Source organism: Eptesicus fuscus, chromosome 8 (assembly GCF_027574615.1).
Source record: "Eptesicus fuscus isolate TK198812 chromosome 8, DD_ASM_mEF_20220401, whole genome shotgun sequence".
Taxonomy (NCBI): Eukaryota; Metazoa; Chordata; class Mammalia; order Chiroptera; family Vespertilionidae; genus Eptesicus; species Eptesicus fuscus.
Window position 1 is genome coordinate 36,232,278 of NC_072480.1, and position 20,253 is coordinate 36,252,530.

Sequence of the window (20,253 nt, forward strand, 5' to 3'; positions counted from 1 at the left end):
GAACTGGTGGACATTGAAATTGGGTCTCAAAAGAACTGTTGGTCCAGAAAGAAACTCACTACAGACTGATTCATTTGCCTGTCAGCATAACTATTATTGCTCGTCTCATTTTCAGTTCTTATAAGCATATATCTAGTGACATATGATCTCGCTCATCTAGGGGAAATGATGAACAACATAGACTGAGGAACAAGAACAGAACCAGAAACAAGGAGGCATCGATTGGACTATCGGGCCTCAGAGGGAGGATAGGGGAGGTTGGGGGGAGGGGGGAGAGATCAACCAAAGGATTTGTGTGCGTGCATATGAGCCTATCCAACGGTTAAGTTCAACAGGGGGTTGGGGCATCCGTGGGGAGGGGTGTGGGATGGGAATGGGGGGATGAGGACAAATATGTGACACCTTAATCAATAAAGAAATTAAAAAAAAAAAAGAAAAAAAAAGAAAAATCACAACCTATACCCTGCAGGTAGCATCTACTATGAACAAATGCAGTATGGAACATTCATGTTTGACCTGGACGACCTTGATACTGACGCTGGCTCCCTGGAACTCCCCCTAAAGCATCAGGGTCATGTTCTACCCCTTAGCTATTGACATGTTCCTTCGGATGCAGAACTGAAATACTAAGAACACACATTACCCAGGACCATGATTGGCCTCTCCCTCCTTCCTTCCTACTACCTCCAGTTGCCACTTCCAATCCGGACCAGTCCCCACCTCTGGAGAGAGTCCCGGAAAAAGTGAGAAAATCCCAATCGATTTTCTCACAAACAGCGGGTTTCCCACACGTCTCCACAGCTGAGCACATCGGACACTTTATGGGCCCGGCAGGCATCTGGGCTCCCAAGTTCCCTGTGGATCCCAGGCAGCTCTTGCAGGCGGGTGGGCTCATGGACTGCAGCTCCTGCAGATGGACCCTGGTGGTGCTGGTACCCGGCCGGAGGATGCCCACAGCTCAGCCAGAACTTGACAGAGGCACATACCCCATAATAAGCCTACATGTACAATCTCTGGGGAATGGATGAAGCGCAGACATTCAGGGTAACCGGGATGAGCATGATATGGCTGCCAGGCTCCTGGAACTCTGCCTTGGACATCGAGATCAAATCTTGTCCCTTACTGATTGCCCAGGAGCTACAGAAGAAGGCAGCAATATAAAAATGGCCTCATGGTGTTGACTGACAATCAGGGTAAAAGTCAGAGCTATGGATCTGAAGGGTGGGGGCGTGGTCGAGAGAGCACCCTGCCCTCCAAGAACCCCAACTCTGTATTGATCACCTCTGAGCATCTCTTATCCAGTTCTGGGCGGTGGAAAGTGTCCAGCACGACCGAAGGTGTCCACCGGGAGCCTCCCAGCCAGCAAGGCACAACCCTGGCCACAGAAGGGACATTTGGAAATATTTTTTCAGGAAGCTGCGGGGAGAAGGACAGACTCCCCACGTGACTTCCCAGTGGCTCACGGGGACATGAAAACTCCCCAGGCACGCGGGCATGGGCTCCTGATTTCCTTTCAATGTGCACGAATCCATGCAATGGGCCACTAGTAGTTATATCACCCTCTTCTGTCAGTCATCCCTGAATGCAAATGAAAGTCTCCACCCAGAAGATCCCTCATTTAAACCATATAAACCAGGAGTTTGCAGCCAATGTCTCTCAACTGGCCCGCTCCTCGCTTGGAGTGTATCTTCAATAAATCCCACTTTGCTTTACTTTCATTTTCCTTGACCTTAAAATCTTTTCTGCCTTGATGAGATGAACCGAGGTCCCAGAGACAACTATGATCAGTAACACAACTACACAACTGCACTTAAAAAATGCTCAATTGATTCTCTGAGATTCACATCATAGAGCTGCCATTCTCTAGGCTTTAGGCACCCAATAGTCACGCAAGGAGCTTGTTAAAATTGCAGATTCCTGTACACACATGCCCAAACGATCTGTGGTGAGACTTAAGGATTTTAATATTTATAAAGTATCCAATGTTATTCTCATGCAAGTTGACTGGGAATCACAATTTGAGAAAGGGTACTCCAGAACAAAGTTGAACCTGATGGGTCTGGAAACTTATCCTAGTAGGTATTACTGATGACCTCCTTTAAACATAGTTAATCTTCAATTATCTGAGGATGAAACTTCATATATCAAGCAGCAAAAGTGTTCCAAAATCCAACAGAAATTGATGGTCATTAGAAGGCCCCTGGAAGTAATTAAAATAGTTCATTTTGTACATGAGGCTGTTTAAAATGGACTAACTGAATTTTGGCAAATATCTGCCAAAGATCATTTTATTTTTTACCAGATGAATGTTCAGTAATGCGATCTGACAGTAGATATCAAGACCCATTTCAATAAAAGCTATCTTTGGTTCATGCTGTCAGTAACTATATTTGCTATTACAGAAACACAGGTATCCAATTAATTTAACTACAGAGAAGTTGCAAGGAAGAACTAAACCAGTGTCCTATTTTATTTTACTAGAGATTATTATATGTTAATTAAAATATTCCTCATGACCATCAAAGGGTTTATAGGTTAAGAAGAAAGACAAGATATGTTTCAGAAAAACATGACATTGCATATTATGAGCAATAGGAATGAAAAGATGAAAGCTATTAGACTTAATTAGAAATTTATTTAATGGAGAGTGGGATAATATGTAAGTAAGTCTATCAAATGAAGTTGAAATATAGGAACTGCAGGAGATATTTAAAAGTAAAAAGTTTTGGCAAAAAGAACATCAGCCAATAATGCTCACATTCTAAACCTTTGTAATTTAATAGCTTTGTAATTTAGCTGTTATAATAATATAACTATTCTACAACAAGCTATATCCTATGCAAAACTATTTCATATGTAATAAAATATTTTCTAAATGTGTATACTTTGAGATTCATAGTTTTCTTGTATGCTAATTAGATGTGTATTACTTCCATTTTAATACTATAATGTTAATATATGTATATTGTTTAGACCCATGAGATACTTGGCTTTGAGCATGAAAATATGTTTTCATTTCCAGTATAATAAAATACTTCTATTAAAAGTAAACCTCTTGAATTGCTTTATGAGTTTTTAATTTCTAGTGGTAAAGCTTGAGACTTTAACCTGGGGACCAGTTAAAGCTTTGCACTATAGCCTTCCTGATGCAAGACTTGGTTGGTATATTTTATTTCATTCACTGAAGGGTAATTATCTCTGTATTATCTATCTATCTGTCATCCATCATCTATCTATCTATATATCTACTTGTATTTTCCAGCGTATAAGATGACTGGGCGTATAGAAGATTTTCCTGGGTTAAAAAGTCGTTTTATATGCCGGAAAATACGGTATCTATCTATACATAACATTTAACACAATATATTTTTGCCTTGAATCTCAGACAATAGAATATTTATTTCCTGAAGTACCTACAGGTAATGCCATTTCTAAGGTTATCCAGGGGAAGAAGACTCAAGGTAAGTACTATAGAATGGTTCTACTCAACTGTGAATATATAAAAGCCAAGAAAAAATGAGAAAATCTTTGAGGGATGTAATATAACCTAGTGTGTGATGTATAACCTCTGAGTAAAATGGAATTAAGTAAGAGGATAGAGTTATTAGTATTAATATGCAATAGATTGTTTTAAACACAAGAAAATAATAAGAAAGGAACCTTATGGGGACTATGGCTCTCAACATGTATTAGTTTATTCTGACACTTGTGAACAGGAGAATCCCCAGGTACCTGATCAGACACTCTGTAAACCCGAGCTGCAGCCAGGATTTGCTTGTCCTAAGTGTAGACATCTTTTAGGTGCTATGCATCATCCCAATGGGGAATGGATCAGTTGTCATACAGACTTCTATTTTCAGTCCCTTAGTGTGTTAGTGTGATGTAGACAAGAAAAAAACAATGCAACTCCAGTGTTCCAATAAAATGCTTAGCCAAATGATAAAAATATTTCATGACACCAAGGAGTATAATCCACCTACGTGTATCATTTACAACATTTAGTTTCCATTTCAACATTTAGTTTTGAACTAGTTCATTTTGCTCAAAACTTCTCAGTTATCCTAAATTTAGTGCATTTGTTTTTCTTCAAGGAACAAAATTATTGTGCTATTTATGTATGCATAAAAAGTAAGGTTATTAAAGTCAGTTCTGAAAGGGAGAGAGAGAAGAGGGGAAAAAACTGGTATTATTTTGATTTTACATAAAGTTAAAGAAAACTAACAGATGTAGTTTTTATTACGGCTTGTTAGGTAAGGTACAAGAGGATTCTAGTATATTGCCTTCTATACTCATTTTCCTACTTTTAAATTCCTACATTTCTTGTATAATATAAAGTTGAGTTAATTCAATTAATTGTTTTAAAGGAAAATGTTGTTTTTAAAGTCTGGATCACATAAGGGAGAGAGGAGTGAAACGAGCACTACAAAGCATAGATGCCACCCAGGCAAAACAGAAAGGGCCATGGGAGCACGGAGGGGCCATACCAAAACTCGTGACACCACCTCTCTGCAGGGAAGACTGCTGAGTTGAAGTGGTATTTGAACCAGGAGCTAAACTACGAGGAAGGGAAACAGCATTTCTGGCAGATCAATCAGCATCTGCAAAAAAAACTCTAGTTTCGGTGAAAACTATTAATAGAAGCGATCATAAAATTTCATGAAACAAAGCTGTTTCTCTGCACACTGGAAAAGGAATGATAGTACATCTTATTTATGCAAGACAGATCACTAGCTACATTCGATTTACGTACAAGAGAGAGTTTGATTTTCTTATTCAAAGTAACATAAGACATATGTTTATTATCATTGCTTCAAACTTTGAGAAGTAAATATGCAGTGTAATGACAGGGTAGCTGTTTAGTATCTGATTATGTCTGATTAATGTATCCAGAATCTGAATTCTTCCCACCACAATCATTGCTCACCTCTCTTGCCTGATAGTGGAAGAGACTCGTGTGAGCTTGCCCTGTTTCTGAACTGGCTATCCATCAGTCTATTCCCAAAATTATAAGCAGATGAAGAACAAAGTGAGATTACATCACTCCTCTGTTCAAAAATACCTTTGACCTTTAATTTTATGTAATATGTCCTATCTAAAAGATATCTGCCTCTTCCCATAATCATTATCATTCTGGCTCTGTCGCTCTCTTTTCTTCAATCTCCCTGGCTTCCCTGCTGTTTGTTGAACATGTTAAGAAACCTCCTACCTCATCACCTTTTCCCTTGTTGCTTTTCCTCTGTCCGCTATTCTCTCGCCCACTTATACCTATTTGCCTGCTTCCTCAGATATTTGTGTTTTTTCTTTTTGTAATCATCATTTTGATGAGGTGTCCCTGATCAATCTTTTTAAAACAGCAACGGCTGTCCTCCCCTCCCTGATAACTCCTTAATCTTCTGCATTCTCTGTTTCATTTTCTCATAACATTTATCATCACACTAGAGGCCTGGTGCATGAAAATTCCCTCAGCCCGGCCTGCCCCCTCTCACAGTCTGGGAGCCCTCAGGTGTGGGAGGTGACCCAACAATCAGGGGAAGGCAATGCCCCATCACATCTCTGCTGCTGCCACTGCCGGCAGAGCAAGCCTTGGCTGGCCCTGGTTACCTGAGCCTCTGGCGGCCCTGGGTGGCTGGGCAGCCGCCATCTGAGGCTTGCCTGCACCTCAGGCCAGCCCTGGGCAGCTGGGGGGCTGAGGGGACTGGGGGACTCCTGAGGCAGGCACCGCCATCTTGTGGATGTGGGTGCCGCCATCTTTGAGGGCATGGTAGTCAATTAGCATATTCCCCCTTTATTGGCTGTGGGTACCTCCATCTTTGCAATGGTGTGAGGGTCAATTAGAATATTCCCTCTTTATTAGATAGGATTATAAAAATCGTACCTTTTTTTCAGTCACATGCTACTCAAATACAAATTCCATTTAGAAAGAACTTTTTGTTCCTTTTGTTCTCTGACTTATCTCTGATCTCTAAAATAGTATTTGGCACATGTAGTAGATGCTCAATAACTTTTGAATGAATGAATGAACAGATGATGTTAACATTCTTTGAGAAATCTACATTTCAACTTAGAATTATCTATCTTTCCTCCCTTTCTTTCATCCCACTTGTTCTCTCTCCCCAAGTTTTTGATTCATTTGTCAACATGTTTCTCTGATATTGCATTTCAGTCACAGCTGTTAACGTTTAATATTAACATTTAAGGCATCATTTTTTCAGTTGAATCTACAGAGCACTCACCCTTTATCCACAGGTACTACATTCCAAGAAATCTAGTGAATGCCTGAAATGGAGAATAGTACCAAGCCCTACATATATTGTTTTTTCTTATATATACATACCTATAGTAAATTTTCACTTATAAGTGAGGCACAGTGAGAGATTGACAATGATAGCTAATAATGAAATAGAATTATAGTAATATACTGTAAAAGTTATGTGAATAAAAGTTATGTGAATCTGTGTTTCTCCATCAAAGTATATTTTTGTACTACATTCATTCATTTTCTTCTTGTCATGATGTGAGATGCTAAAATGCCAAACCTATTCCTGAATCTCAGTGAATGGCTCATGTCATTTATTTTTGGGGTATCCCTTGCTGAAGACTTCACTTAGTCTCACTGCTTTCTGGTACAACAAGTGACCGTAAATCAAAACATTTTCCGTCCATGTTTCCACCCCCATATTTAATGCTTTTTCCATCTTAACTGAACACTTACCTTCTCAATTTGAGATGCGACAGCAAAAGTAGCACAATTTTATTTTTTTTCTTACAGTTTCATGGAGAGAAGATTCATTCTTACTGTAGATCTTAACAAGCACAGCATATGGTACTTTTTCCTTTCCTTAAGCTCAGAACTTTCACCTTTTTCCTTAAAGGAAGCATTTACAGCTTCTCTTTGGCATATCGGAGTTGTCAGCATCACTCTTCTAGTGCCTTGGAGCCATTTTTAAGTAAAATAAGTGTTACTTGAACACAGTACTGTAATACCAAGACAGTGGATCTGATAATCAAGTTGGCTACTAAGTAACTAACAGTTGAGGAGCATATACAGGTTGTAGACTCTGAATAAAGGAACGAGTTGCAACTGGTGGGAAAGAGTGGGACTCGCAAGATTTGATATTGCTAACTAGAACTGCACAATTTAAAGTTTATAATTTTTTTCTGGAATTTGTCACAATATTTTGGATTGTGGTTGACCATGAGTAGCCGAAACCACAGAAAACGAAACTGTGGGTAAGGGGACTACTTTACAGTAGGTGCTGTGTGGGTTTGTGTGGCCAACCTGGCATGAATATTAATTTAGCTCTCAATTCTAATTCTTTATAAATTATACTAGAGGCCCGGTGCACAAAATTCGTGCACGGAGGGTGTGTGTGTCCCTCAGCCCAGCCTGTACGCTCTCCAATCTGGGACATCCCTCTCACAATTCAGGACTGCTGGCTCCCAACCACTTGCCTGCCTGCCTGCCTGATTGCACCTAACTGCTTCTGCCTGCCAGCCTGATCCCCCCTAACCATTCCCCTGCCAGCCTGACTGACGCCTAACTGCTCCCCTGCCGGCCTGATTGCCCCTAACTGCCCTCTTCTGCCTGCCTGGTCACCACTAACTGCCCTCCCCTGCTGGCCCAGTCACCCCTAACTTCCCTCCCTTGCTAGCCTAGTTGCCCCTAACTGCCCTCTCCTGCTGGCCCAATTGCCCACAACTGCCCTCCCCTACAGGCCTCGTCCCCCCCAACTGCCCTACCCTGCAGGCTTGATTGCCCCCAACTGACCTCCCTTGCAGGCCTGGTCCCTCCCAACAGCTCTCCCCTGCTGGCCTGATCGCCCACAACTGCCCGCCCTTACAAGCCTTGCCCTCCCAACTGCCCTCCCCTGCTGGCCGTCTTGTGGCGGCCATCTTGTGTCCACATGGGGGTAGCCATCTTTGACCACATGGGGGCAGCCATCTTGTGTGTTGGAGTGGCAGTCAATTTGCATATTACTCTTTTACTAGATAGGATAGAGGCCTGGTACATGGGTGGGGGCCGGCTGGTTTGCCCTGAAGGGTGGCCCAGATCAGGGTGGGGGTTCCCTTGGGGTGTGGGGTGGCCTGGGCGAGGGGTCTGTGGTGGTTTGCAGGCCAGCCACATTCCCTGGTGACCCAAGCATAGGCCAGGGCCAGCTGGAATCAGGTATCTGGGATTTATTTATCTTCTACTTTGTAGCCTTGAGCAGAGACCAGGGCAGGCCAGGGTGGGAGGGAAGCTTGGCTTCCCCCATCACCAGGGGCAACCCAAGCCTCCTGCTCATTCTAGCTCTGTGGCAGCCGCCATCTTAGTTGGGTTAATTTGCATACTCGCTCTGATTGGCTGGTGGTCATAGCAGAGTGATGGTCAATTTGCATGTTTCTCTTTTATTAGTGTAGATTTCTAAGGCTTATGAACATATTTCCATTAGAAAAGTACACATTCCAAAGCATGACATGTCAGGCCCTCCTTGATATAGTCTCAGCTCTTTTCCTGCGTTGCATTCTGTATGTTCCAACCAATGCAGCTGCTGGGCATTCCTGCAGATGGCTGTGATGTGGGTCTATGTCAGCCACTCAGATCTCTTTCAAACCTGGTTCAGGAGCCATAGGTAGGCTCAGCCTCCAGCTGCTACCTACCAATACTAAAGCCATGATTCCCTGGGGCTGCTTCCCATCCAGAGTTAAGCAGGGCATCAGAAACTACTGTCAGTGCCTTGGCTCCCAGCTAGCCCACCAGCCTGGCCAAGTTCTTCTCACCTGCACGGAGTCCTGAGCCTCTCTTGCCCAATACTCCCTTTCCCACCTTTTCTTTCACAGGTGGGAGACAAGTGTTGATCTCAAGGGTCTCCCTGTTTTCTTTAGCTCTCTCCCTTGTATCCTTCAATGAATCACTTATAGGTCTTTTTCCATATTAGTGCCCTAATCTCTTGGAGGATTTGAACCTATACCCTGCTCAACAAAGTTTTGTGTGTTTTTCAACTCTGTCTTTGCTCTTCCTGTAATGCCCTCCTTCTCTTTCTACTTGTCTAAATTTTACTTGACCATAAAGAGACAAATTGAAAGCTCAAACTTTCCATCTATCTATATATATAAAAGCCTAATATGCAAAGTGTACCCCCGGGAGTTCGACCCACCAGGAGTTCGATCACTTGCTATGATGTGCACTGACAACCAGGGGGCAGTGCAGAACGAAGGAAGGCAGTGGCCTGCAGCTGGCAGCTGCTAGGGACCCTACCTGTGCACGAATTTTGTGCACTGGGCCTATAGTATACATATGTATGTGTGTGTGTGTGTGTGTGTGTGTGTGTGTGTGTGAACTTTTATAAAAATGTATTTTATTATAGCTCCTCCTGCACAATATCTCATCCTCCTATTGGACTTCAAGCCTCTGATGGCAGAAACTATGTCTTATGTATTTTCCTAAAGTGTAAACACAGAACCTTGGGAGTTCTAGAAATTCAATACCCATTTGATGAATTAGATTGCTGAGGGTCTTTTATTAGAAGAGTATGAGGCTGGGATATCAAAATAAAGTACTATTTATGACCTATGGCCCATCTTCACGTTTATATCTAAATCTTTCATAACATTCTAGTAAATCAGAGTGTAATTCTCTATTACAGTTCTACATTGGTTAGTCTGGATCTGGTCCACAAACAAGAAATTCAGAAGATGTCACTTTGCAATAGTGGATCAAGTCCAAAGCTTATGGATAGTTATCAAGGTCCACATGTAGGTAGTAGAATTACCATGACTCTAAAATACATCAAACACTAAAGATCATGCCCTAGCCGGTTTGGCTCGGTGGTTAGAGTGTCGGCCTGTGGACTGAAGGGTCCCAGGTTCGATTCTGGTCAAGGGCATGTACCTTGGTTGTGGGCAAATCTCCAGTGGGGGATATGCAGGAGGCAGCTGATCGATGTTTCTCTCTCATGGATGTTTCTAACTCTCTATCCCTCCCTCTTCCTCTCTGTAAAAAAATCAATAAAATATATTAAAAAAATAAATAAAGATCAGCATAAGGGGGCTTGGAATCAAGAATTTCTTTCTTTTATTTTTTTTTGATTGATTATTTAGCTGTTATAGCTTCTATAGTTATCTTTGAGAAATCTGAAGCCATTCAGGTTCCTGATCCTTAGCATGTGACATACTTTATTCTCTGAAAGTTTGTGAGGTCATCTATCCCGTGTTCTGAAATTTTGACGGTATGCTTTCATTTGGGGTCAGCTTTATCCCTTGTGTTGGGTACTCAGTGGGTCATTTCAGGCAGACAACTCATATCTTTCAGTTCTGAAAAATGTTTTGGCGTTTTAAAAAATTCCTTTTCTTGCCCTGAAACCTGTGGCTAAGTGGTTACAGGGCCATGCATCAAAGGGTGGCGGGTTCAATCCCTGTCAAAGGCACTTACCTGGGTTGCAGGTTCGATCCTCAGCCTTGGTAGTCAAGGCAAGTGCAGGACACATCCATGTTTCTCTATCTCTGTCTCTCCCCCACCCCTTCCATTTTCCCACTCCATTCTTTCTAAAATTCAATGGAAAAAATATCCTCCAGTGAGGATTAACAAAATCCAGAAAAAGGCCTGGCCTCAGGGCCACCTGGCCTGAGAACTGCTCTACAGCCTGACTGTTTTCACAGCTGTGCTGTATCACAATTGAGCTGTTTTACACTGAATAAAGTTTCCTTCTTCACTACACCCCATATCGGGATTTCCTGTTGGTGTTGAATTGGTGCCAAAGATGATCGGTTGACAAAAATTAAATTGTAACACTAAAAATTAATGATAAATTTCTTGAATCTTGGTTAACTCTGAAAAAGGTTTTCATTTTTTAGCTGGATAGGATTAAAGAAAATAACTGTATAAAGAGTACAGTTCATCTCTATGAATTGACAATATACTCTGCATCTATTCAACTGAATACACAGATTAATAACTTATGTATTATTAATATGCATTCATTATCTTTGTTGAATTCTATTTTATAGAGTTTTGCATAATTAATGTGGTATTTTAATCATGTTACAATAACAACAGTCAGTTTGAAAACAGAACTGGGTTAGATACACTTAGTGATGTCCAGTGGGAGGCATTCTTATATTAGCTTTAAATAAGTAATTAGAGAGAGCAACAAAATGTGTGTCACTAGCACATTATTAAGAAAAAGGGGCCTATATATTAATTTAAAATATCAGTGTGCAGCTGGGAAAAGAAAGTATGATAATTTAAAATAATGTATACACAAAGAATTACAGGAAAATAATCAGTTCTGCAGCTTTTCATTACTAAGTATCCTTATGAGAACTCATAGACCAATGTGCTCTTTTTCTTTTTTTTATTCTACTAATAAGAAAAAGCAAGTAAGGGAATGGTCAGCAGAAAAATGAGCACAGAGCACAAAGGACACCTAGAATGGAATATGTCAGAGCCTACATTATGTTAGTACAAGATACTCTGAGAGCTGCACTCATGTATCTTGCCACCTTTCAGGGCAAAAGAGGGCTGTTTTGGGTCCTGCCCTTATGAGATTGTAACTATCAATGTGTCATAACTCCATTTATTAGCATGTCTTAGGTACACTCACTTAGAAATTTAGTTTAACTATTAGTTTAAATTTGACAATTTAAAAGAGATTTTTACTCTATTTTAATTTTCTAGCTCTTGCAAATTTTACCTAAACATAGGACCTGTATTAAAATGTCAAATATTTTATTCTTTAGGTACAAAGCACTTAAATTATTTCACTTATTAACAAGTTATTTATATAGGCAGGCTCATTTGTACATTTCCTATATGTGTGAATTGTAGTTGCCATGGTTTAATTAAACAACAGTCTATTTATAGTGGCTGATATATACTTTGTAGAAGTGCACATTACAAACTTTGCTGCTAGCTGTTCAGTCCACAAATTACTATGCATTTATCAGTGACCGATCTTGGCATTTCTTTCAAAGTGCAGAGACCGCAAAGCATATAGTTCTGTTTGCTTCTGTCTCCCAGTGATAAACCCATGTGACATTTTACAAAAATGGATAATTAAAAAAGTAATTGGCCAACAAAGACAAAGATGCAGCAAGAAAGTGATAACATCACAAATAAAATCTGCATAGAATATAAATGAGTTATAGAAGAAATAACTGAATGTGGGAATGTTGTCCCTACTACTGTTCAAGAAACTCTGGATCTGCAATCTGAGAAATTTAGTGAAGGCAAAGTTATTGACATAAAGGAGCAAAGTGGCTGTGATGAAAAGGATGAGGATGTCTCAGAAGAAGTGACACCAGCAAAAAGCTTCATAATAATGGAACTCTCAGAGATATTTCAAAACATGGACACTGCAAAGGGTAAAATGGTGCTAGCTGATCCAAAAAGAGGAATATGTAAATTCACCAAGGCATAGAAAAATGCTTGCTCCACACTATGTTACATGGCCAGAAGAAAAGGCAAGCTCCCTTTTAAAGTACACTTGATACATTCTTTACAAAGAAATAGAAACTTTAATCCTCAATGTTTCCATGAATTTAAATTACAGCATACTAGATAAATACTAGTTTTACAACTTGTTCATTTGCCTATATGTGTTTAACCATCCGAAAAAGAGTTTTCAAAGTTTGGAAAATTATTTAAAAGGTGACAGAACAATTACATTTCCTCCCTCAATTATTAATATCTCTTTGCAAGGTTTCAGCTAGCACAGTCATTTTTAAGGTCCTTCTCTACTGTGCAACACCAGAACTGTGTGAATTTCAAAGAAAGGGACTTTAGTGGTCCCTAAAACCCTCCTCTAGGCTTCTGAGTTTTAGGCCTTAAAAAGGCATTTGACATGCAACACAAGAGCAAAGATTCAAGGACACAGAAATAAATCTTAGTACCAATATCACAAATATGTGGCAAACCTTATTTTATTCCAGCCTATAGAAAGAAAGGTTTATACGTTCTAATCTTCCTTCTGAAATGGTGGGGAGTAGTGGTCAATGGGGGAGAAGAGGGCAGGTAAACTTTCAACAACAAAGATTATAAAAAAAAAAAAAAGAAATAAATGTTAATATAGGAAGTAATTCAACCATTACTAGAACCTAAGTGGTAAATGCGGGTTCTGAGTGTTAAAATTATTTAACATGCTCATCTCTCAGTCTCCATGAACTGCTGTGCACTTCAGATCTGCAGCACTGACTCCCTCCAAGCTTTGTTCTTCTCAATTGACAAACATTGGCAGTCCACGCTCCATCCTCCTGTTACACACACTTTACTTATACAACTCAGCCAACACGTTTTTTTCTTCTGATGTCTTTTGGATCATTATAAGCATCATAGACATTTTCATCAGTGATGCCAAGAGAACTGGGAATATGTTAGTTTACTTTCGCTTCCTCTGCTGCCTAGTTGGCTGCTTCTGCAGCAACAGAACAAAAAGAGGATCATGCATGAAACACAGCTATTATTTATGAGAGAATGGCTGGTTTTAAAACAAGATAGATGTTTAGTATTCCATGGATATTTCCCCACCAGATTGTAACAGTTCTGAAGGAGGTTAAGTTGTGAGCCAAGACTGTCAAAATTTTCTCTTGATACAGCACCAAAATAGCCTGATCAGCCCAAAAGCTGCTGAGGCTCACTATTAGGAATCACAGCTACTCTGCAATGTGAAATATAGGGGATTTGGTCCATTTAATCATTTGGGTTTCTTTCCTCCCAGAGTTACTTCCTAAAGAACAAGAATTTCTGCTTGAGTGGCTTGATGTGACATTTATCTCTCGTTTTGTGAATGAGGTCAGAGTTGTTTAATGCACTACATTAACCCATGTCTGTTGGATCTCAAATCATTTTACACTGCCATTCAGTTTTACCCAGTCTCTAGGAGTGGGTATGCAAACAAGCTCAGATGATTTATAAATTCAGATGAGTCGATAGGCCATCTATTCATTCACCAAATTTTATCAAGCATCTAATCTGTGCCAGTGATACATCACGCATGAAGAATTCAATGGGGACAAAGAGGGTTTTTTTATTTTCTTATGTCTTCTCCTAGATTTTTTCTTAAAAGATTGATATAAAATAACTTAGAATTTTGGCAAGTCATAAGAGAATCCTCACAGTGAGGTAAGTATCTCAAATAATGATTTTTAAGATTTGATAGGCTGGCCAACTTAGTCTCCCCCAAAGAGGGAGAGCTGTCACTCACTATTCCTTAGATTCCTTAGGAGGTCTTAAGAAGACTTGGGCACCCGGGGCGGTTTGCTCAATGGTTAGAGCTTTGAAGGGTTGTGGGGTTTGATTCCCAGTCAAGGGCATGTACCTCAATTGCAGGTTTGATCTTTAACTCCAGTTGGGGCAGGTGTGGGAGGCAATCAGTTGATGTGTCTCTCTCACATCAAAGTCTCTCTCTCTCTCTCTCTCCTCCTCCTTCCTTCCCTTTCACTCTCTCTAAAAATCAATGGGAAAAAATATCCTTGGGTGAGGATTTAAAAAAAAAAAAAGAAGAAGACTGAAGGCAAATAGTGTAGCTGTCACTGGATCTAGCAGAAGAGGTGTTTATTAACAAGTAGAGGCCCAGTGTAAGACATTCATGCACTGGGGGGGATCCCTCAGCCCAGCCTGACCCCCCTTGAAGTTCAGGACCCCTTGCTCCTTACCGCCCACCTGCAGCGGAGGCAGGAGAGGCTTCCGCCACCGCCACTGTGTTTGCCAGCCATGAGCCCGGCTTCCGGCGACTGGTTATTTCGCTGGTTGTTCTTTCCAGCGAAAAGAGCACTGTTTGGTCGATTTGCATATTAGGGTTTTATTATATAGGGTATCAGGGTTCAGAGTGCTTGAGATGAGAACTAGGTGCTCTAGAGAATGAGATCTGCCACATAATCAATTATACAGGGTGGAACAAACGCAGATTTACAGATGTTCCTATGGAAAATAATACAATAATTAATAAATAATAATACAATAATATACTCTGTTTTGCATACTCACAACTCTAAACCTATTTTTGCCCCATCCTGTATGTTTTTTTTTAAATATATATTTTTATTGATTTCAGAGGAAGAAAGGGAAAGGGGGAAACAGATAGAAACATCAGTGATGGGAGAGAATCAGTGATCAGCTGCCTCCTGCACACCCCCTACCAGGAATGAAGCCCACAACCCTGGCATGTGCTCTGAGTGGGAATTAAACCATGATCTCCTGGTTCATGGGTTGACACTCAACCACAAAGCAACACCAGCTGGGCCCATCCAGTATGTTTTAAAAATAGTACTGAGCAGTTTAAAAACAATTCTACTTTCATTTCAATGAAAAGAACACTGCAAGGAAGTCAATGACTACAGTCTGACACTTGAGTTAACAGCATCATATTTAAATTCCTGATATGGAAGAAGGCTAAGAATCCTATCTAATAAAAAGGTAATATGCACATTAACCATCATTCCGTCACAAAGATGTTGGCGCCCATAGCGGTCGGGATGCGGGCGGCATTGCCCCTACAAAGGGCCCCAGTGTTCTGCACACCCTGACCTGCAGAGGGAGGGAGGGCGGGTGGGCGGGCTTCTGGCCAGAGGCTGGCCGGGGCACGGGACTCTGGTATCGATGCAGGCCAGACTGAGGGTCTCCCCCACCCCATGCACGAATTTCATGCACCAGGCCTCTAGTAGTAATTATAAGATTAGAAAATATAACTAGAGAAATGACAGAATTTACTCTATATAAACACATCTAAACATGCATACTCTATTTTCTCTTATAATTCTCTTGTGTATCCATTACTTCGATTAAAATTATTTTCACTTAGTGAAGTTTTAAGGTTGTTCCAGACTACATGTGCCAAAAGCAGGAAGAGTGAAGATCATTAATAATGTGTGCATTATTTCCTAATATCCAATTTCACACTCACAGGCAGAATCCTACCTAATAATAGACAAATATGCAAATTGACCACACCTCTGACACACCCACAAGCCATGCCCACAAGCCACCCCCACCATCCAATCAGAGCGAGCATGCAAATTAACTCAAACCAAGATGGCTACAGCCACAGAGAGCAAGGTTTCCTAGGTAACAGAGGAAGGAGGAAGCCAAACTTTCTGCCTGCCCTTGCCAGGCCTAAGCCTCCACTCAAGCTACAAAGTTTCAATTATAGAAGGTAAACAAATTCAAACAAATGGCAGCAGACTGGAGCTTGAGAGAGCAGGCCAGGGTTGCCACCGGCAACAGGGGAAGCAAAGCTTTCTGCACACCCTGGCCGGGCTCACCCGCTTAAGGCAACAAAGTTTCAATTATAACCCCAACACAAATGGCTGCAGGCCTCAGAGGGAGCCCCAGGCTTGGCTCTGCTCCAGGCTACAAAGTTTCAATTTTAGAAGGAAAATAAATTCCAGATACCAGGGCCTCCACTTGCATTGCCAGGGGGCGTGGCCGGCCTGAAAACCACCACAGGCCCCTCGCTCAGGCCTCCCCATGCCCCAAGGGAACCCCCACCTGATCCGGGACACCCTTCAGGGCAAACCAGCTGGCCCCCACCACTGTACCAGGCCTCTATCCTATCTAATAAAAGAGTAATATGCAGATTGATCATCACTGCAACACACAATATAGCTGCCCCCATGTGATCAAAGATCCTGCCCCTATGTGGACACAAGATGGCCACCACAAGATGGCCAGTAGGAGAGGGCAGTTGGGAGGCACCCAGCCTACAAGGGAGGGCAGTTGAGAAGAACCAGGCCTGCAAGGGAGGGCAGTTGAGAGAGACCAGGCCTGCAAGGGAGGGCAGTTGGAGGTGATCAACCCTGCAGGAGAGGGCAGTTAGGGTTGACCAGGCCAGCAGAGGAGGGAAGTTGGGGGCAAACAGGCTGGCAGCAGAGTGGTTAGGGGGTGATCAGGCTGGCAGGCAGAAGCGGTTAGGGGCAATCAGGAAGGCAGGCAGGCAAGCAGTTGGGAGCCAGCAGTCCTGGATTGTGAGAGGGATGTCCGACTGCCCGTTTAGGCCCGATCCCCCCTAAACGGGCAGTCAGACATCCCTTGAGGGGTCCCAGATTGGAGAGGGTACAGGCTGGGCTGAGGGACAACCCCCTTCTGTGCACGATTTCGTGCACCGGGCCTCTAGTATTATAATAACAAAAAGAAATAGTGTATGTGGAGGATGTATTCAAATATCACTTGTCTTTTTTTCCACCTTTATTATATACAAGTACAAAAATAGAATTGCCTGTTTATATAGGATTATATTTTTATATGCTTGAGACTTATTTCCAAAGTCCAAGGCACATAACCTCAATTGTTCTTTCATCAGTGATGAGATAACATCTCTGAGTTATCTGTAAATGTTTATGCCTTAGGTGAATAAACCCAATGGCTTTAGTCAAGTGCCATTTAATATGATTTTATTGATCATATACCATTTTTGTGAGTATATACTATACCCATGTATTATATTAGGCACAAATATAAGAAGGTTAAACAATTTGCATTCTGCTTCAAGCTATTGTGAAATATATTAATTTATTTTTATAAAAAGTTGTCATGGTGTGACAAATAACCCCTACTAATACAATTATTTAGTTATAAATTAAATTACTCTAAATAAATAGGGAAGCCATTTTTATTAAACACACACACACACACACACACACACACACACACAACACACACACACAAAACTCTTTGGCCAAATACTAAATCCTCTAGGACATGAATATTGGCCCCTTCATTTACCTGCATTTCAATATTAATTTTTTGTCCATTTTCAGATGTTCATAGAGCTATGCCTAGGGAAATGTATAAAGGTCAAGTTTGGTGTCACTTCTTTACCCTACCTGTTCCTGCAGCTTTTGAACTACCTGTAACTACCAGTTAATAGTGCCCCAAAATATATAGACTTGCTGTTGCTTATTTTTCATTGCTTCTGTAATCCTTCCCTAGCCAAAGGGAATTGGTAATTAATCTGCTGAGATCTTAGGTGGTCATTTCAAATTAACTTTTGCCCCTTTGTATTGACCATAACCCCAAACCATTAGAATGGAAGAAGTTCAAGAAACCAAACTAGGCACTTACTAAATATCTGTTGAATGAATGCATGAAATGATTGCTAATGAAGACTATAGTTAGACAAAAATGTTTTAGGGTAGTCTTTCTCAAATTTTAATATGTATATGAATCATATGGGGGAACTTGTGAACATGCACATTCTGATTCATTACTTCTGGGGTGTGACCTGATGGTTTGCATTTTTTTATATTATGTATTCATTTATTTATTTTATTAAATTTATTGGGGTGACATTGGTTGATAAAATTATATGTTTCAAATATTCAATTCTATAATACATTCTATAAATTGCATTGTGTGTTTTCCACCCAAGTCAAATCTCCTTCCATCCATCTCAATGCTAACAAGCTTCCAGGTAATGCTGATGATGCTGGGTCAAGTTCAAGTTTCTTCTCCATTGCTTCATGAAATGTTTCATTTTGTTCCTTTGCCAATGAATTTGTAAATGCATAACATGTTTGAACTCCAGTATTAATTTAAATAAATTCTACATTCCTTTGGTGCAATACAATTTAAGATAACATTCGTTCTTTATTTAAATGACTTAGATATTATAAATGTACATAAAACTAAAATTCAAAATAAAATCTGTGTTTCATCTACACAAAAATCTTCATAAAAATGCAAGAGATGAAGCTAATATAGTGTAGATTTTGCAAATTTAAATCTACATTGGTAGAAATTACAAAAGCTAAAGTTTATAAAACTCCAACTACAAATATTACCACGTTTTGTTGAATGTGTAGATTGCCGTGACTTGCAGGACTTGCTGCCAATGTTGTTCTTTTACTGTTATACACAGATTTTAGCTTACATGCTAAGGATCTGTGATGCAGCCACAACCTTTTAATTTGTTCCATATTCACTTTAATTTGTCATATTTTAAACTCTCTAGCATTAGCCACATTATTTGGGACAAATGTCTTTCACTTCAGTCATCCTAAGAAATAATTTTAGAAATAGAATGACTGTAGGCTTGAATTTAGACAGCAGGCTTGGAGTGCTTTTGAAAATGGCTTCCTGACTTGTGCTTCCCTGGGGTAATGAATACGTATCATAACAACCAAAAATCAATATCTGTAATTGACAAATACGTGCTTCATCTTATATGACTACTAGAGTCCTGGTGCATGAAATCTGTGCATGGGGGGAGGGGGGTCCCTCAGCCCAGCCTGCACCCTCTCCAATCTGGGACCCCTTGGGGGATGTCCAACTGCCGGTTTAGGCCCGATGCTGCAGGATTGGGCTTAAACCGGCAGTCGGACATTCCTCTCACAATCCGGGACTGCTGGCTCCTAACTGCTTGCCTGCCTACCTGCCTGGTTACCCCTAACCGCTTCTGCCTGCCAGCCTGATTGCCCCCTAACTTCTCCCCTGCTGGCCCGATCGCCCCCAACTGCCCTCCCCTGCTGGCCTCATGGCCCCCAACTGCCCTCCTCTGCAGGCCCGGTTGCCCCCAACTGTTGTTGTGAGATCATTGCCTTTGAAGTCGCACTATATTGTTGTTGTGAGATCATTGCCTTTGAAGTCCCCTGCTGGCCTGACTGCCCACAACTGACCTTCCCTGCTGGCCATCTTGTGATGGCCATCTTGTGATGACGTCACAGAACGCCAACTATGCTTTTATTATATAGGATTATCTATCAACCAGAAGGTGACATTAACATTTATCCTTACAGATAAAACAAATAAACAAACAAACAAACAAACAAAAAAGAGGCTCACTAGCCTGAAGGGATATACTCTGAACTCAGGAGCTATTAATCAAAATCCCAGCCCTCTTTATTGTACCATGGTTACCTTTTCTGCATGTTAGAAGTTCTGCTTATACAGATACAAACAGGTACTCAAGCATCCTTCTTTCACTTTTGTAACCAATACAATCTGTGACTTCAGAATCTTCTACAAGGACACACTATATTGTTGTTGTGAGATCATTGCCTTTGAAGTCACACGCAGCTGATCCTGCTCTACCCTTTATTAGTTGCCTCATTTGAAAACTAAAGATACTAATATGTATATAAGCCTTAAACTTACAACACGCATGTCAAAATCAACAGAGTATTTAACATTCTGGCATGGTTCAAATTGGTAGCAATTTATGGTTAAAATTGCATCAATTATGACATGTGTACCTTATGTATTTTTTTCTGATATCATTTACAGTGTCAATCCACAAGAGACTCAGGAGAAATAAATATAATCATGTAATTTCTTTCCCAGTA

The 20,253-nt window shown here is 40.8% G+C and overlaps 1 protein-coding gene across 2 annotated transcripts in view; it reads right to left on the reverse strand.

Annotated features, from left to right (window-relative positions):
- The window catches only part of PCDH9 (protocadherin 9), a 381,383-nt gene that overhangs the window by 213,215 nt on the left and 147,915 nt on the right, over positions 1-20,253 (reverse strand). The window contains exon 2 of one of the 2 annotated variants that reach the window (XM_054719841.1): positions 2,011-2,200. The exons of the other annotated variant lie outside the window; for it this stretch is intronic. Coding sequence (XP_054575816.1) covers positions 2,138-2,200 — 63 coding nt within the window. The 3' untranslated portion in view covers positions 2,011-2,137. Of the gene's footprint in view, positions 1-2,010; positions 2,201-20,253 lie in introns of those variants that run through there. 2 annotated transcript variants of the gene reach the window in all.